Source organism: Meleagris gallopavo, chromosome 4 (genome assembly GCF_000146605.3).
Source record: "Meleagris gallopavo isolate NT-WF06-2002-E0010 breed Aviagen turkey brand Nicholas breeding stock chromosome 4, Turkey_5.1, whole genome shotgun sequence".
NCBI classification, from domain to species: Eukaryota; Metazoa; Chordata; class Aves; order Galliformes; family Phasianidae; genus Meleagris; species Meleagris gallopavo.
The window spans coordinates 48,752,552-48,767,837 of record NC_015014.2 but is presented as its reverse complement, the minus strand read 5'-3'; the positions used below and the strand labels follow the sequence as shown (position 1 = coordinate 48,767,837).

The 15,286-nt window shown below is 34.5% G+C and overlaps 1 protein-coding gene across 1 annotated transcript in view; it reads right to left on the bottom strand.

Moving 5' to 3' along the window:
- PDS5A (PDS5 cohesin associated factor A) overlaps positions 1-15,286 on the bottom strand; it is a 71,400-nt gene that overhangs the window by 21,698 nt on the left and 34,416 nt on the right. Inside the window, exons 6-16 of the mRNA XM_010710273.2 lie at positions 14,998-15,078; positions 13,343-13,483; positions 12,121-12,236; positions 11,156-11,250; positions 10,308-10,453; positions 6,852-7,003; positions 3,185-3,298; positions 2,630-2,711; positions 2,010-2,058; positions 1,750-1,889; positions 177-292 (exon numbers count right to left, since the gene is read on the bottom strand). Coding sequence (XP_010708575.2) covers positions 177-292; positions 1,750-1,889; positions 2,010-2,058; positions 2,630-2,711; positions 3,185-3,298; positions 6,852-7,003; positions 10,308-10,453; positions 11,156-11,250; positions 12,121-12,236; positions 13,343-13,483; positions 14,998-15,078 — 1,232 coding nt within the window. The remainder of the gene's footprint in view (positions 1-176; positions 293-1,749; positions 1,890-2,009; positions 2,059-2,629; positions 2,712-3,184; positions 3,299-6,851; positions 7,004-10,307; positions 10,454-11,155; positions 11,251-12,120; positions 12,237-13,342; positions 13,484-14,997; positions 15,079-15,286) is intronic.

Genomic DNA, 15,286 nt, shown 5'->3' with positions numbered 1-15,286 from the left:
ACCCCGCACTGCTAGAAATGCAAGATATTATTGTAAAATATGTATTTTTAAATGTCTATCTACAGTTAGGCAGACTAACCTGTCTAATCTACTCCCAAGAAAATCTTTTTTTTTTTTTTTTAAACTTAAATCAACTTTATAACCATTCATGAGCTCCTATGATCTTCCAAACTTACCTAATGGCTTCTGAGTCAATATGTACAGGAGCAATTCTTTCCAAAAGAAATTTGACCATTTCCAGAAAGGGATTTGTTGGCTGCTTAGGATTTGCAAGTTTCCGGGCTATTTCTCTCTACAAGAATGTTACATTACCAACAATAATTATTCTCATCTTAATTATTTCCTAAGCACACTGAATAAGTTAAATAGAATTAGTTCTTTAAACTACAGAAATACAGACTATTGTGTAAATAGTCAATGAAATGTATTTTAAGGAGGACTGTTGTTATCCCTGGATCTTTATCACATTACAGTGAAAGAAGGCATGCTTTGCAACAGCATTAATACTCAAGATGCATGTAAACACCTTCTTCTTTCTTAAGTGTTTCTTAAGGAAGTGGAGACCAGATTCAAAACAGAACCAAGAGAGTGCTAAGTGCAACACAGACAGAGTTTAAGTATCTATGCAGACAAGAGTAATTCACAGATCTGTATATAACCTTGCTGCATGTTTCAGATTCCATAATTTCCACAAAATGCAAGAGAAGCTACAGTGCTGCAGATATGGAGAAGCACTATGCCACTTCAGTTACAACAGATGTTCAGACTCCATGTTCTTGCCTGGGAATGTCTTTGAATCAAAAACCTGCTTTTCCCCTCTGAATGCAGCAAGTGTCAAGAACATTAAATTCTGCTGCAAACTCTACAGAAGGTGGTGGATACAAAAATATTTTTATTTTGAACACAAGTTTAAAATGTCTCAAATAAATAATTTCTCAACCTTCCTTCTACTTCAAGTTCAGAAGCTGTAGATCTATGCAGACCAGGAAATTGCCCTAACCATTTCAGTAAGCAATCTTCAGGAGAGAAAATAAGTCTTCCCTTTGAAACTGCATCACTGCATTCCCAAATTGCAAAATCAGCTATTTTAGAAAGAGATGTATTCCATATGTTAGTGGTTTAGAACATAATTCTCTATGCCATTCTGTTCTCTTCCCTGGACAATTACAGAGCCATTAGGCAAAAACCAAGAAGCCTGTGTTTGCTGATGCTCGGTACTGAGATTTTTGTCAACCAAATTGCTGCAACTGTTGGCACTGTAAATCACTGGAAAAGCCTGATTTAATATTAATGTGTGTATTCTCAGCAGTGATATTAAATAAATGAGAGAGAGAAAAAGATTGACCTCAAAATAATTTTGTACAAAGAAAAATGAACGAATAATATGCAGATGGTGCAATAGTTGTTGTGCTCATACTTATGTAAATTTTATCAGTGTTGGGAGACAGTTTAAAACAGTTTACATAAAAAAGATTCTTGAAATGAAGCAAAAAAATGAAATTAGTCTTTTAAACTTAATGTTTGATCCTTATAACCTCAGGAAGAAATAAAGCCAGTATTTGTTTGCTTTTTTTTAGGATGATTGCCAAATATTTTATTATCAGTCATCTCTACAGGTTAACTAAAAAGGTATTTTATAACAATGAGAAACATATAGAAATCATATTAAGGTATCAAAATAGACTATTAAGTCTTAGTAACTGTTTTAAGCACAAATATTTAAAAAAGTTTGCTTTTCCATCTCCTTACCACACAGACATCTGCCTGTTTACATGAACACGTAGGGCTAATTAACAGCTCAAGCTGGGACCGAAGCTTTTCATCATCGCCTAGAACCTGATTGAATTTCTTCACAAAATCTTGTGCTTTCCCAGGATCTGGAAGGTTTTCTATGTAATTAAACACAGTTTAATATAAGATAAATTTGCTACTTGAGAATGAGAACATTCATAAAAAATTAATTTCCAAGAACACTGTAACAGCAGTTTAAAGAACTTATTAACACTTACTTGCTATGGTCATCAGCTTCCCAAACATGGCAGCACTGTTTGCTTCTGACTGAGGACAACAGCAAACAGAAACAAACAAAAAAAACATCAGCACTGCTCCCTCATGAAAATATACCTTTAAGATCATCCGTCAGGTATATTGCAGCAGCATGTTCTATTGGAAAAAGACCTAAAAAGCCCAACAACCAGTTCTAATAAACAAAGAAAAGCCCTCAACATTAAACCCAAAACACTAAAGGTATCCTCCCATACTAAAACCCCAAAATAACCATGCACTTGCATTTAAAGTCTCTGCTAGTTTGAAGATTTACTTTTAAAAGTATACTTAAACATTTACAAAATATTCCACTCAATGGAAAATGTCAAAGTAGTTTGTAAAGTGAGAATCAGGAATTCTATCAAAAGTGAACAAAAACTTGAAAAACCGCCTTAATTTCTGCTGAAGAAACTAAAGGAGGCCATACACATGGCAAGCGTTACTAAAAGCAACTTAATGTCAACAGAACTTTGTCTACATGTTGAAATCAAAAATCAGCGGAACAAATAAGATAGCATTAAAAAAAAAGCAAATTAGTCTAACAAGTCAATTTGATAAAGCATTATTTTTTTCAAAACCGTACTGTGGGCTGCTTATGCAAGTCTAGTAACTCCCGTACGTGACTCCTCAGCATGTTCTGGCACTTCCACATCTCATTCAGTGCTCTGAAAAAGTGCAAAATCAGAAAGAAAAACATGATTTATTTGTCACAATAACATGCTGGATGTAGTGTTAAATAAATAATCTTGTTTACTAAGTACACCATCTGACTGAGTGAATCAAATCCACAAAGTATTAATAATAACAATTCTAAACAAAATAGATCATTTTTCATTTTTATTCATCTACTTCTATCAATTTCATATATGTAGGACAACACAATGAGAATGCATTGTTCTCACAGGATGAAGACCTAAAACAAATCCTCTCAAATATCAAGGTGCCTTCTTGTCTAAAGGCCTCATTCAGTTCGTATGTAAAATTATTGGAGCTACAGGAAACATTTTGAAATTAAAATCACAAATAATGTTAAGCATCAGCTACTTGTAATGTTATTTAAGTCTTGATAATATAAGCAGGTGATGTTAGAAAAAAAATGAAAAACAGTAAGTATTAGCTGAATTGGAATTATACTCACTTGACAGCATTTGGATCCAAGCTGGCATACAAATAGTACAAGCACTTCATTCGCTCTTCTGTTTCCAAATTGTGTGGAACAAGATACTGAGCAAAGATTTTCTCTACTAGTAATCTGCAGGAAAAGAAGAGAGAAAATCTGCACATTTCCAAAACTAGTAGTATCTTTTAGATAAGCTGAAAGAAAGAGGAAAAAAAAAAACAAACAAAACAAAACAAAAAACAAACAGAAAAGAAACTAGATTTTTCCCCCACAGAAGAAAAGTGGCCTCTTTTCATCTGTAAAGATAACTTCCACTGCTGATAGAAAGATTACCAAGAACTGCTTCTTGAGAGCCTTTCCATTAAATTTCACCTTTAAGAGGATGAAACTTTTTGTCAGCATCCAAATTCTCCTTTTTCTCCAGGTTTGAAGAACCTCTGTTCATTCTTATGCGTAAATGAAAGAGATACAGACAGTAAAAAGCCCAGATAAAGAAGAGAGGATATAAAAATTTAACTGAAGTAAAAGTAAAGAGCCGAAGCATCCTAGAGGGAAAGGGTAAAATAAAATAGTAGCATTTCACAAACGTAAAATATTTGAAACTGTTATTTATAACACAGAAAGTAAAGTCAGCATTGAAAAAGGTAGAGAAAAAGAACAGCAAAATGTATAGAGGAAAAGGAGCAGAGGGAAACCCAAGTGAGTGCAAACCAAACCAACAAGAACTTTATCCAGTTATCTCTCTTAAAGCAACAACAAAGTCCTAACAACAACAGAAGCAGACATACCAAGGGTTTTCAATAAAATACAAAACTCAAGCTACTATATGACTGTATAGTCCATCTAGTAACACTGCCCAAAATGAAAGAACAATCAGATATTAATCTAATCCTTAGCAATGAGAGCTGTGCAGTGTCCAGTCACACAATACCATATTAACAGACAGACATTTTGAATTTACAGACTTTGTTTGCTATGATTCCTGGCAAGTACTCAAGGAGTGCCTTATACAAAGAACACAGAAAGCAAAACAGGTCAAACGTAAGTTATTTCAACACAAAGAAAATTCAAAGGGACATGAAGTCAAGGCAGAGGAATAAAAGTATGACTATGAATATGAATACAGTTATCACAAGGCATTCCATTAACATTAAAGAGAACTTGGCTTTTTCCCTTCAGGTGTACATTTTCACTACTGATGACTTGGAAAACAGGGTTTTTAGATCTCAGGAGAATCCATTTCTTTTTAATATAACAGGTGATTGAAGGCATCAGAGCTACCTGCTTTACTAATTTTTGAATAGTGCTGTAGCCCATGTCTCTACAGATGCATTTTCCAAAACAGCTGTCAGTACAAATCGTGAGGCTGTATTATGCCTTCCTTGGTCAATGTCAGCTAAGGTAAAGATTTACAAATAGGTAGTATCTATGGAACACTGACTTGTCTCCTGTGAGAAAAGTCATTGACTGGCATATTAAGAGCTGGCAACAGGACAGTGTTTACGAAGTGGTTATCTTGCACCATTCCCTATGTATCTGTTCTAAGAATCTCAGCACATACAGGTGATTAACTACCTTTACAGCTGCAAGTTCTCAGACTTGAGCACAGCATACCAATACTTATATTAGATCAAAAACATTAGAAGATGTTAACATTAAAGATGTCTAGAAAAAATTTCTTCTGTTCCACCTCATGCCTGAATACTACGTGATACTGCACTACTTATTTTCTTTTGAAAGACCTAGTGTCATTCCACATGCACAAAGGAAAACACTTCAAGGCTCAGAAAGCTGTTCACCATTATATTTTATCCTCCTTCCCTATGGAAAGAACTCAGGCCAAAAGTTGCCAATTTTGACTTATACTTGTGTGTTTAAAGGCCTGGAATGGTTGAGTCTTTAAAATCATAGCACTTTTACAGCTCTTCTAGTACTTAAAGTACTATCATTAGAACTCTATCAATAACAACATCGAAATACATTCACTTCCTAGAACCACAGAACGGCTTGGGTTTGAAGGTACCTTAAAAGACCACCCAGTTCCAATGCTCTGCCATGGGCAGGATTACCAGCCACCGGATAAGGCTGTCCAGGGCCCCATTCAACCTGGTCTTGAGCACTCCAGCATGGGGTATTCACAGCTTCTCTAGTCAGCCTGTACAAGTGCCCCATCATGCTCTGAGTATCAAATTTCTTCCTAACATCTAATTGAACCCTTTTCTCTTTTAGCTTAAAACTAGTGCCACTTGTCCTATCTTCCACTCTAAGTACATCAACTAATGAGACAGAGCAAGAATTTCATTGTCCAACCTTAAAAACTAGCAAAATTTTGATTAAAATTCAGGGTATCAGCCAAACTAGAACAATACTGAGAATCAAGCTGCCAGTCATTCAGTGTGTGGACACCCAAAAAGCAAACAGCATGCAGTCACTGCACTCAAAAGACTGCCTTATATGGCTTAACAAGACTTCTAGAAAACAATCACATTCAAAAAAGAAACAGAGCTTTGATGATGTTATCCTTTGAAATTCCTTGACTTGCTTCCTTCACAGTATTCTGCATTTCCAATAAGCTGGAATACTGAAAAAAATCTGACACATTCACCATAGAACTTTGATTCATTCCCTGCATGCTGAATGAGCTATGAACACACTAGAAAAAAATACAAATCTCTCCAACATATTTGACATACACACAAATACAAAATTAGCTTTCTATAAACTACATAGAGATTTCCTAGTTGATTCCGCTATTTGATAATTCTACCTCAGCAGACTTCCAGTGTACAATTTTTTTTTTTTTAAAGAAAGCAATTAATAAAATATGTAACAGAAACAATTATGACCAGCAAGACAAACAAAAGCAAGATCCTTCACAACTGCAGCAGTGCTCTGTGATACAGAATTAACTATAATAGGTGGCAATTGAAGGATGCTGTCACCCATTTGGGCTAGTTACTAAGATTATGCAACATACTGAAATAGTAGACTGTATATGCAAGATGCTAAAAAACACTATAAAGATATGGCTGGATTACAGCTCTGCTATGTTAGAAATCTAAGCTCAATTTCCATCATTGTGCGATTGCATAGTTTGACTTTTCTTGTGAAAGGACAAAGAAGTAAGAGCTGAAAACTATCTTCCAAAATCTGAGCCAAAATTCTCTCTCCCAAGCCAAAAACAATATTTCTAAAGGGACTGAGTGACAAAACAGAAAAAATTAGACAATGGTGAAAGCACTCCCTGACATTTCTTCAGTTTCTGTTCTAACTAAAGGGTCAATTTCTATGGAGTCTAACAAAAGAAGATGTCACTGTGGTACATACATGTACAGTACTCACAGATCGTTGATTTTAACATGCTAACCTCTGGGAAGTAAAAGACAAACACAGCAGTGCATAATAAACGCAAAATCTGATGGCTGTTTTCCATGCAGAGGTTAGTTAATGACAATTTACCATCATAGAAGACATAGTTCTATCAGTACAAAGAATAAATACAAGAACAGATAAGGCAACCATCCTGGAGTTCTTAATACATCTTTACTACTTATTGATTTAATATACATAAAACACGTGTACAGAATGCGATGTAACAGCTTTTTCATGATAAGCACATATTTTCATTTTCAGAGCATCTCTTATCACTGTACAATTAAAATTAGGAAGGCTTAGGTTGACTCACTTGTCATCAATGCTATTTTGATAATATATGTGCAAAAGTTTATCCTTTATCCAGCTCACTTTCTCTGCAGCATCTTTTCCAGCCTCGGCATGAAGACAGTATTTCTTGTATAGCTGAGCAAGACCCATCATAGCTTCTTTTCTCACTCGCCACTTGAGAAGGAAGAGAAGGAGATGGGTAAGTAGCTTTGGTAAATAGGTATCGAGCATACAAAATACAGTAAATATGTAGAAGCACAAAAAAACAAAACGGGCACATTCTGCTCTCCTACATTTAGGCTCTGCAAACACTGAAAAATTAAGAGTTTCTAAATTAAACTTCGTAATATCTATTCGTTTCTTGTCTTTACTCTTTACAGATAATACCTTGCATAGTAATCTGTTGCTCCCATGTGCTGAGCAAAGAAAAACTAGGAGTTTGGTGGTATTAAAACTTAAGTAGAGCTTAACAGGCATGTCTGAATGAGTGCTTTCTTAAGCCAGGGTTTGGAATATTTATGTATTCAGAGTTGGGCACCAAGCAGAGGTGGCAGCTTTTTTCCATCAGCATTAAATTGGCGAACTTATCTAGGAATCTACACCTTAAGCCTAGCTGAGCAAGCTAGGGCTTCAACTCTGAGACCAGTTTCCACAACAGTGAGAAAGCCTCATTTTGCCAAAGCTTTGAAGTAATCACTGTAAGAGAATATTAAAGAAAAAAAAGAAAGGAAGAGCTATCTGCAGCTTCCAGTTTTCGGTGATTGCTACTTTATCCATTCATGTAAACAGGAAATGTTCCCATTAATAAACACTTTGACAGGATCTACAGACCCTCTTACACCGACTTGCCGAAGAAACCAGAAGAAACCATTTCACAACAGATGAAGGATTAATTGAGGCAGAGACTCGTATTTCCCACTTAATAGTCTACGTAGAAAATCTTTGTTAACTAGTAAAACTCCTTCACCAAAGACTGCAGGTCTGAGTTACAAAACTGATCACAATAATCCCTTTCCTGTTGGAATAGTTAATTTCTACCACAGAATTAAGAATAATAACAATAATAATAAAAAAAAATTAGCTGACAAAAGCCACAGCGGTTTTTAGTACATATAGAAAATGAGGAGTTAGAACTAATTAATTCAGAAAGTATTAAAGAAAGCCCCTTCGTGCTAAGAGTCTGTTCATGCTAAGGAAACGATCTCACTCTGACTTGTTGGAAGTGCCAGTGAGAAGCGGGAGTTAGCCTAAACATTTTAGATCTCATAAATAACTTTGGAGGGGTGGGGGAGGGGGATAATTGTCTAATAGGTGAGAGGGAAAAAAAAAAAAAGGACGTGGTCTTAATCATGGCTGAACATTGAGCAAGGTCATACTACAAGGACAAAGAGTTGCTTTATAATAGCCAATATAATATATTCAAAATCAGATTTATTAGGTATAAACATGACAAATCCCTTTTCTCCAAACCCAAACCCATTACAGTAACATTCTCATCTAAATATGTTAATGTAAAAAGGAGAAAGTCATTATAAAAGAATTAAAGTGGTTATCTAGAATGGTGTGCTTTATAGAAATAACACTGCCTACCAAACAGGAACAAAAAAAATACTGGCATTGCTACACAGCATTATCAAAATATCACCCTCCAAAACACTACTGAGCCACATCCAAAACAGTGAAAACACAAAAACATATAAACTGTGATAAAATTGAATGTAAAACCTTGATAAACCATTGCAAAGTTTCTGAACTGGTATTGCAAGCATGTAAATTAAAACACGTTCACCAAAGACTCCAGAAACAGGCAGCATTCAAGACTCCTTTGTAGGGTTGAAATCCAATTTTATTCCAAGACAATAGTCTGAGAAGGATTCTTAATTTAAGTATAATCAGAAGATGTTTTAAAACAGATTAACTAAGAAGCAGTAACAAAATCATTAAGACCAGATGGTATCCTAACCATGATATCTACAGGAATTTAGAAATGATGTATCAAATACTAACTATTCCATTACTGCAATCTGTCAATGAACAGACTGAACAATTGTCCAGGAAAATGGCAAATGTGAAATGACTTTTTCCAAAAGGATTCCAAGAGAAAGAGTGCCACGCATTAGAAAATGTGATTTTGAATGGGAAAACAGACTGAGACAAAACAATAAGAGCAATAAAGTGCAGACCACAGGAAGAAAAAAAAAAAAAGAAATTAGGAGAATTAATCATTATGATTTACATAAAGGGAAGTTATATCTAACAAAAACGTAATTATATCAGACCCACAAGGATGGCAGTAAAACTCACTGAGACCCCCAGAAATTACTAACTAAAGCACAGGAGTCAAAAGGTAGAAACAAATGGCTGGTATTCCACAATGAAGGGAATCTACGGATGGAATCAAGAGGGAATTTGTTTCACTTAGTAAAAAGAATTAGAAAACTAACTGAACGTTGAGCATAAAATATGTTGATATAGGATGACTGAGGTTGCAAAATCTAATGCTATGATAAATAACTGTAGACAAATGTTACGCTACTGAACCATCGCAACGTAAAACAAAATAAACTCAGATTAAGATCAGGTTTCCCCACCACCTGCACTAACTGCATGAACAGCACTGGAATGATGCAAGATATTGAAGTCAATATGGAAGTTCTCCAAAGTTGAGAGCTCAGTATTCAGAGGTAGCACAAAAGACAAATGTTACAGAGTAACAAAAAAAATTGTGTCACTAAGAATGTACTTAATATGTATGTATGTATTTTGAATACCAGGCTGAGTCTGGTTACCTTGGTTCCACCAGGACTGCAGAACAACCAGACAAGAATGATCAGAGGTATGAAATGACCTGTGTGGAAGTCAGTCAGGTGAGTCTTTATCTTGGAAAGCAGAGGAGTGGAGAATATAAGGTATACATACTTGTTAATTGTAAGTGGGACAGTCTTTTTTTTTATTATTATTATTTCATATAATGCAAGAACTACAATTCAAGAACTACTTCTTCCCCCACACATACATTAAACATGAAGAGGTGCCAGGGACAGCCAACAAGTACAAAGAGGTGAAAGAAAGAAATTTCTAAATTCAAGGGAGAAAATTCCATTGAAAGCTAGAATGAACATGATCAAGTAGACTGAAGAAATCCTTAAAAGACAAACTGATGTAAGCCAGAACTGACTGCTGTGAGAATTGTACTAGGCTGTAGAAACCTTTGGCCTAAATTTATGTTGCTATTCCTATGCTCTTACAGTATTCCTCATTAACAAATGACTGTATTTGCTTGACAGCGTGTGATTGGTGATTGGTGTTTCCATAATATAGCTATCTTTGTTAAGATGAAAATTATTTTCCCCAGAGTATTCTAGTTAATGGCTAACTTTAAGATTCTCTATTTCTGCGGGGTTGGTTTGTTTGTTTTGACTTTTATCAATGACATTAAAGGCAGAGATATTCTTGAAAATAAAGTATCAGCACTTACTCGTTTGTCTAGTGTTCTTTCCCTTACGAAGCCAAGCAGCTGGTCATTGACTAAGGAAAGATCTCTCTTGCCCGCAGTGATAATTGTAACAATAACATCATGTCGAATTGCTTCCTCTGGGTCATGTGACCTAACCTTCAAATACTCTGTGACAATCAGAAACAAGGAAAAGTTTGGCTTTTTGCACATATACTGCAACTTACTAATACTTACAAATTGAATTCACATATTTAATCATATGACAACAATAATCTTATTTGCAACAGGCAATTCTGGGAGAAAAAAAAAAAAAAGCTGCTTACAATATACTGAAACTGAGTAAGGGGAAGAAAAGAAAAAATATTTATTTCCAGAGAGGTAAGAAGATAATAATTTATAAATAATTGGCAGCTATTGCTAAAACTTAATTGTATCAAAAAAGAACATCTGAAATTCTGTTCATTGTTAGAATGATGAAGAATTGAAGGAACAAACTTTTTCTAAACTTAATGGAGGAGAGCATAGAGGAACACATCAACTGTTTTTGAAAATAATTCTGCATGTCATGAAATATTTGCATTCATGTGGCAAAACTTGCTACAGAATCTGAAAATACTTCAAAACTGCAATGGGTAGCTTCTTGAGGATTCATTGTAACAAAGGCCACACAATGTCATGTATTCCACGCATGCTTTTTTCCTCATATGCTTGTCTTCGCTGGAAAGCAATTATACATTAGTAAGCTCCTCCATTCAGCATCAAGCATTGGACTTGATACATTTTAGGACTTTACTGCCATGTACAGAAGTGATTACATTCTATCTCGCTCATTTCTTAAATCATTCTGAATACCAGTAGTAGCATCTCACCAGTGAGGTCTTTTGCTAAGTCTGGATGGTTCATTAAACAATGACTGGCGAATTTCACACTCTCTAATCTCACAGGGACATGGATATCATTGAACCTAGAGAGATAGAAGACTATGAATGTTAATTTTTAATTAGCCTTGCAAATCAAGATTATTCTCTATGAAGTAACACGTGTTGGTAGTACATCCCATTAATTATTAGAATGCTTTTAGATGACAAAATAATACATTACAAACATTCTGAATTTATTTCCATTATCACGAAAACATAAAATCATAGAATGGCCTGGGTTGAAAAAGACCAGAATGATCATTTAGTTTTCATAATGTACCTCAGATAAGTTTGTTACTATTTATGAAATAAAGTTAGAACTAAAATTAAAGCATAAATACACTATATTGCAGATGAAATGTTGGCACATTTGTTTTCATACAGTGACAAAGTTCTCCCCATCACATGTTCACTATAAATAATCACTATATAGTAAATATTTTTATATATACATACCATATAAATATATGAAATTATAAAGAACCTATGTATATGTCCATATAACATGTATCATTTAAAAACATTTGCTTTTTTAATGCTGAATTTCTGTATTTACTTTAAAGTAAATGACCTCATTCAGAAGATAGAAGTCAAATAAAACATACAGTTGCAGATACAGCTGAACAGTAAACACGATAGTACTGTCTGGAATTTCATACTGTGTAATTTATGCCATGTATCTAATGTAGCTATTTATCTAATCCATATCCTCATAGGAATATGGCAGTAATCATTCAGACTTTTTATTCCAATATGCAGCCCTATGCAACTCCCTGGTTTAAAGACTTAAGGAAAGAACTTGTTCAAATACAAAAAAAAAGTTACATTCTCTGACAACACAAAATCGCAACACTATCAGGAAAATTCTGCACAACAAGAATGAAAATTCAGAGTTCTACCACTACTTCTCCTACCGCCCAAGAAAGCACTGCCAAAGAGGACGATTTTGTGTGGCCAGATCAGAATCTTTAGAGCCAAAGAGTTTAGCCAAAAGTCGAACAACAGCCAAACGTTCCTCTCCATCATTGCTCTGAAAATCAAAAAATGAAAAAGAAACTGCAATTCATTACCTGTGATATCTTAAGAATAGTTTATGGCTTCCATTTCCTTCTGTTTTTATAATTTAGACTGTAAATTTTTAATAAACTGAAATCTAATTAAATTAGATTATTAAATAAATATAATTAAATACTCTCTCTCACACACACACACACACACACACACACACAAAACCTGTATAAAAGCCCAAAAGTTTAAAATGTTAGTCACTGATTAGAAGACTATGCTTGGAAAATGCCTTTCAGGAATAAAATAAATAAATAAACAAATAAGTAAATCTATAACCCAGTTTGAATAAAACATATTTCTAACTTTTCAACAGCAAATAGTCTCATTTTTGTTTTAAAACATACTTAAGATTTCTATGCATGTGAAAAATAAATAGCAAATAAGATTTTCAAAACAGATGTGCACAAATAAAAGATATTAAAATAAAATGATGTAATTTCATTGGTTACCTATTCCTTATGTTTTACTGTCCCTATACCCTATGTATGCAAACATACACACAGAATTCTTCACAATTCTTTCCCGTCTGCTTACAGTCTTACCAGACACACCTTTCTAATTTAAAGCCAAAACAAAAGGATAAATTAGCTATCTCCAAAGATTCATAATCAGTCAACTGAATTACGGCTGATTATTAAGAACATGAAAAAATATTTGAAAACAATTCCTCTATTATTAAAACATTATTTCACAAAATGAAATACTGCAAATCAATATGGAAGCTGGCAGCCTTGCATTCCACGAGTTAAGCCAGTCACACCCCAATTACTTCACAAACTTCAAGTGAAATCCACAGATTAAGTACATGCAGCTTTCACACTAGATCATATGAATTTATGACTGCTATGATGTTAATATTGTGCACACACAGTATGCATTTGCAAGCACAGAAAGTACACAGCTGTATTTAATGCTTTGGTGCCTTTATTTTTACAACAAATGTAATATTAAACAAAAATGACAACTAGAATTTTTATCACGCTGATGAATGCTTATTCATCTACAGCACCTCACACTTCAATATCCATTTAAATTTTATTATTTGTCCCAAGCTACATTGCAACCTACCTTCAGTTTGAATTCAAGCTGGGGCATGACAGACAGCAATAAGTGAGGATCTATGGCAAAAAGCTCTTGTATCAAGTCAAATACATGTTCTGATAAGTCACTTACTGAAGACTTTCCCAGTACCAGAACCTGGTTAAAAAACTAGAATGAAAGCATTATTATTTAGCAGATTTCACAGAATCATGGAATCATAGAATACTTTAGATTCGGAAGGGATCTTTAAAGGCCACCCAGTCCAATCCCCTGCAATGAACAGGGACACCTACAGCTCAACCAGGTTGCTCAGAGCCCCATCTCTGAGCCCCTTGAATCCTTCCAGGGATGGGGCTTCCACCACCTCTCTGGGCAACACGTGCCAGTACCTCACCACACTCACTGTAAAAAGACTTTTCTCCTTATATCGAACCTAAATCTATCCTATTCAAGTTTGAAACCATTTCCCCTTGTCTTATATCACCACAGTCCCTGCTAAAGAGTCTGATGTTCCCTTCTTTCCTGCTTCCCTTTTCCTTCATTGGCATAAGCAGTATTTAAAAATATATTTGAATGTAAATGTCATTTATACTTTAGTTCTATTGGAAGGTACCCAATGCACATTTTTTATTACATCAAAGATTTTAACCCTTAGAGTTCTGGCTCAAACAAATTAAAGATGAAACATCCTTCAAAGAATCATAGAAAAAATTGGGTTAGAAGGGACCATTTTAAAGAATGCCAGATGACTACGATAGGTCTTCTGGTGTTCGACAGTAACAAAAAACAGACAAACAAAACAAAAACCAACCAAACAAAAAAAGGTAGCCCAAAATATGAATGATTTCTCATGCATTTGCTATGTTTTAATGTGCTTGATATGCTTCCTATTAGGTAGTACGGCTTGATGATAGTACTGTTTGAGGAATGCAAATGCTACAAAGCCATTGCACACTTAAGCAAGAACGAGTTAAAGAATATTAACTCAATAGTCGCTCTAGCTACTATCCTGTCCCCAGATATGAGCAATTACACAAACGTAAAGAAACAGGGGGACTGGAAAGTGGTACTTGTTGGCAAGATGTCTTCAGCTTTTACATACTTAATCTTTCATGAATTTACTTAATTCCCTTTTTAACCTATTCTGACTTTTAAGAATACCATAGAACATATTACTGATGTTCATCAAAAGGAAAAAGAGTAGAAAGAGGTCCTGTAAAGAACTCAAGTCTTTTAGTCTTTCTGACTAAAGAACAGACAAAATCTATGAATGAGCTGTTAGTTTGAAGTGCTTCATCCTACATCTAGGCATGAAATGAGGAAGCCTGGTTGCTACACAATTGCATTAACAATTCCTTTTGTTGCAACAGGATTCTTTAGTGCCAAATACTGCAAGACAGGTCATCTGTTGTCACAGTCTAGATTTATATGCTTAAGAATCAGATGGAAAAAAAATCTACTTCCTCTTCATTTATATGGGACATCTTCCTATTAAAAAAAAAAAAAAGGAAAAAAAAGAAACAAGCAAGCTAATGAGTCCTATCTAGAAAATAGTATTCCTCTAGTTGCATTTCCAAATGTGATTTTTATAAACATCATTTTAAAATACACAAAGCTCCAATAAATCAAAACATCAACAAGCACAATCATTAGTTGCAGTAATGATGAACTGATGTACATACATTGGCAATGCACGGTTCAATGGTCTGGACAGTCCTTTTCAGCAGGACTTTTGCAAGATCAAACGCTTGCTTATTAAGGTTCTGGAAAAAAACAAAGGGGGGGAGGGATATAAAATTTTAAAGAAAGATAAACTAATTGAATTAACTTCACGTTTCTCTCTCAGCCTTAAAAGACTGATTTTAAGTAAAACATGTTTTGCCACCCATCTATTTATTTTCAAAGGAATCAAAGCTCAGTTATATTAACTACACCAATGCAGACATAATTAGATTTTTTTTTTTTTTTTTT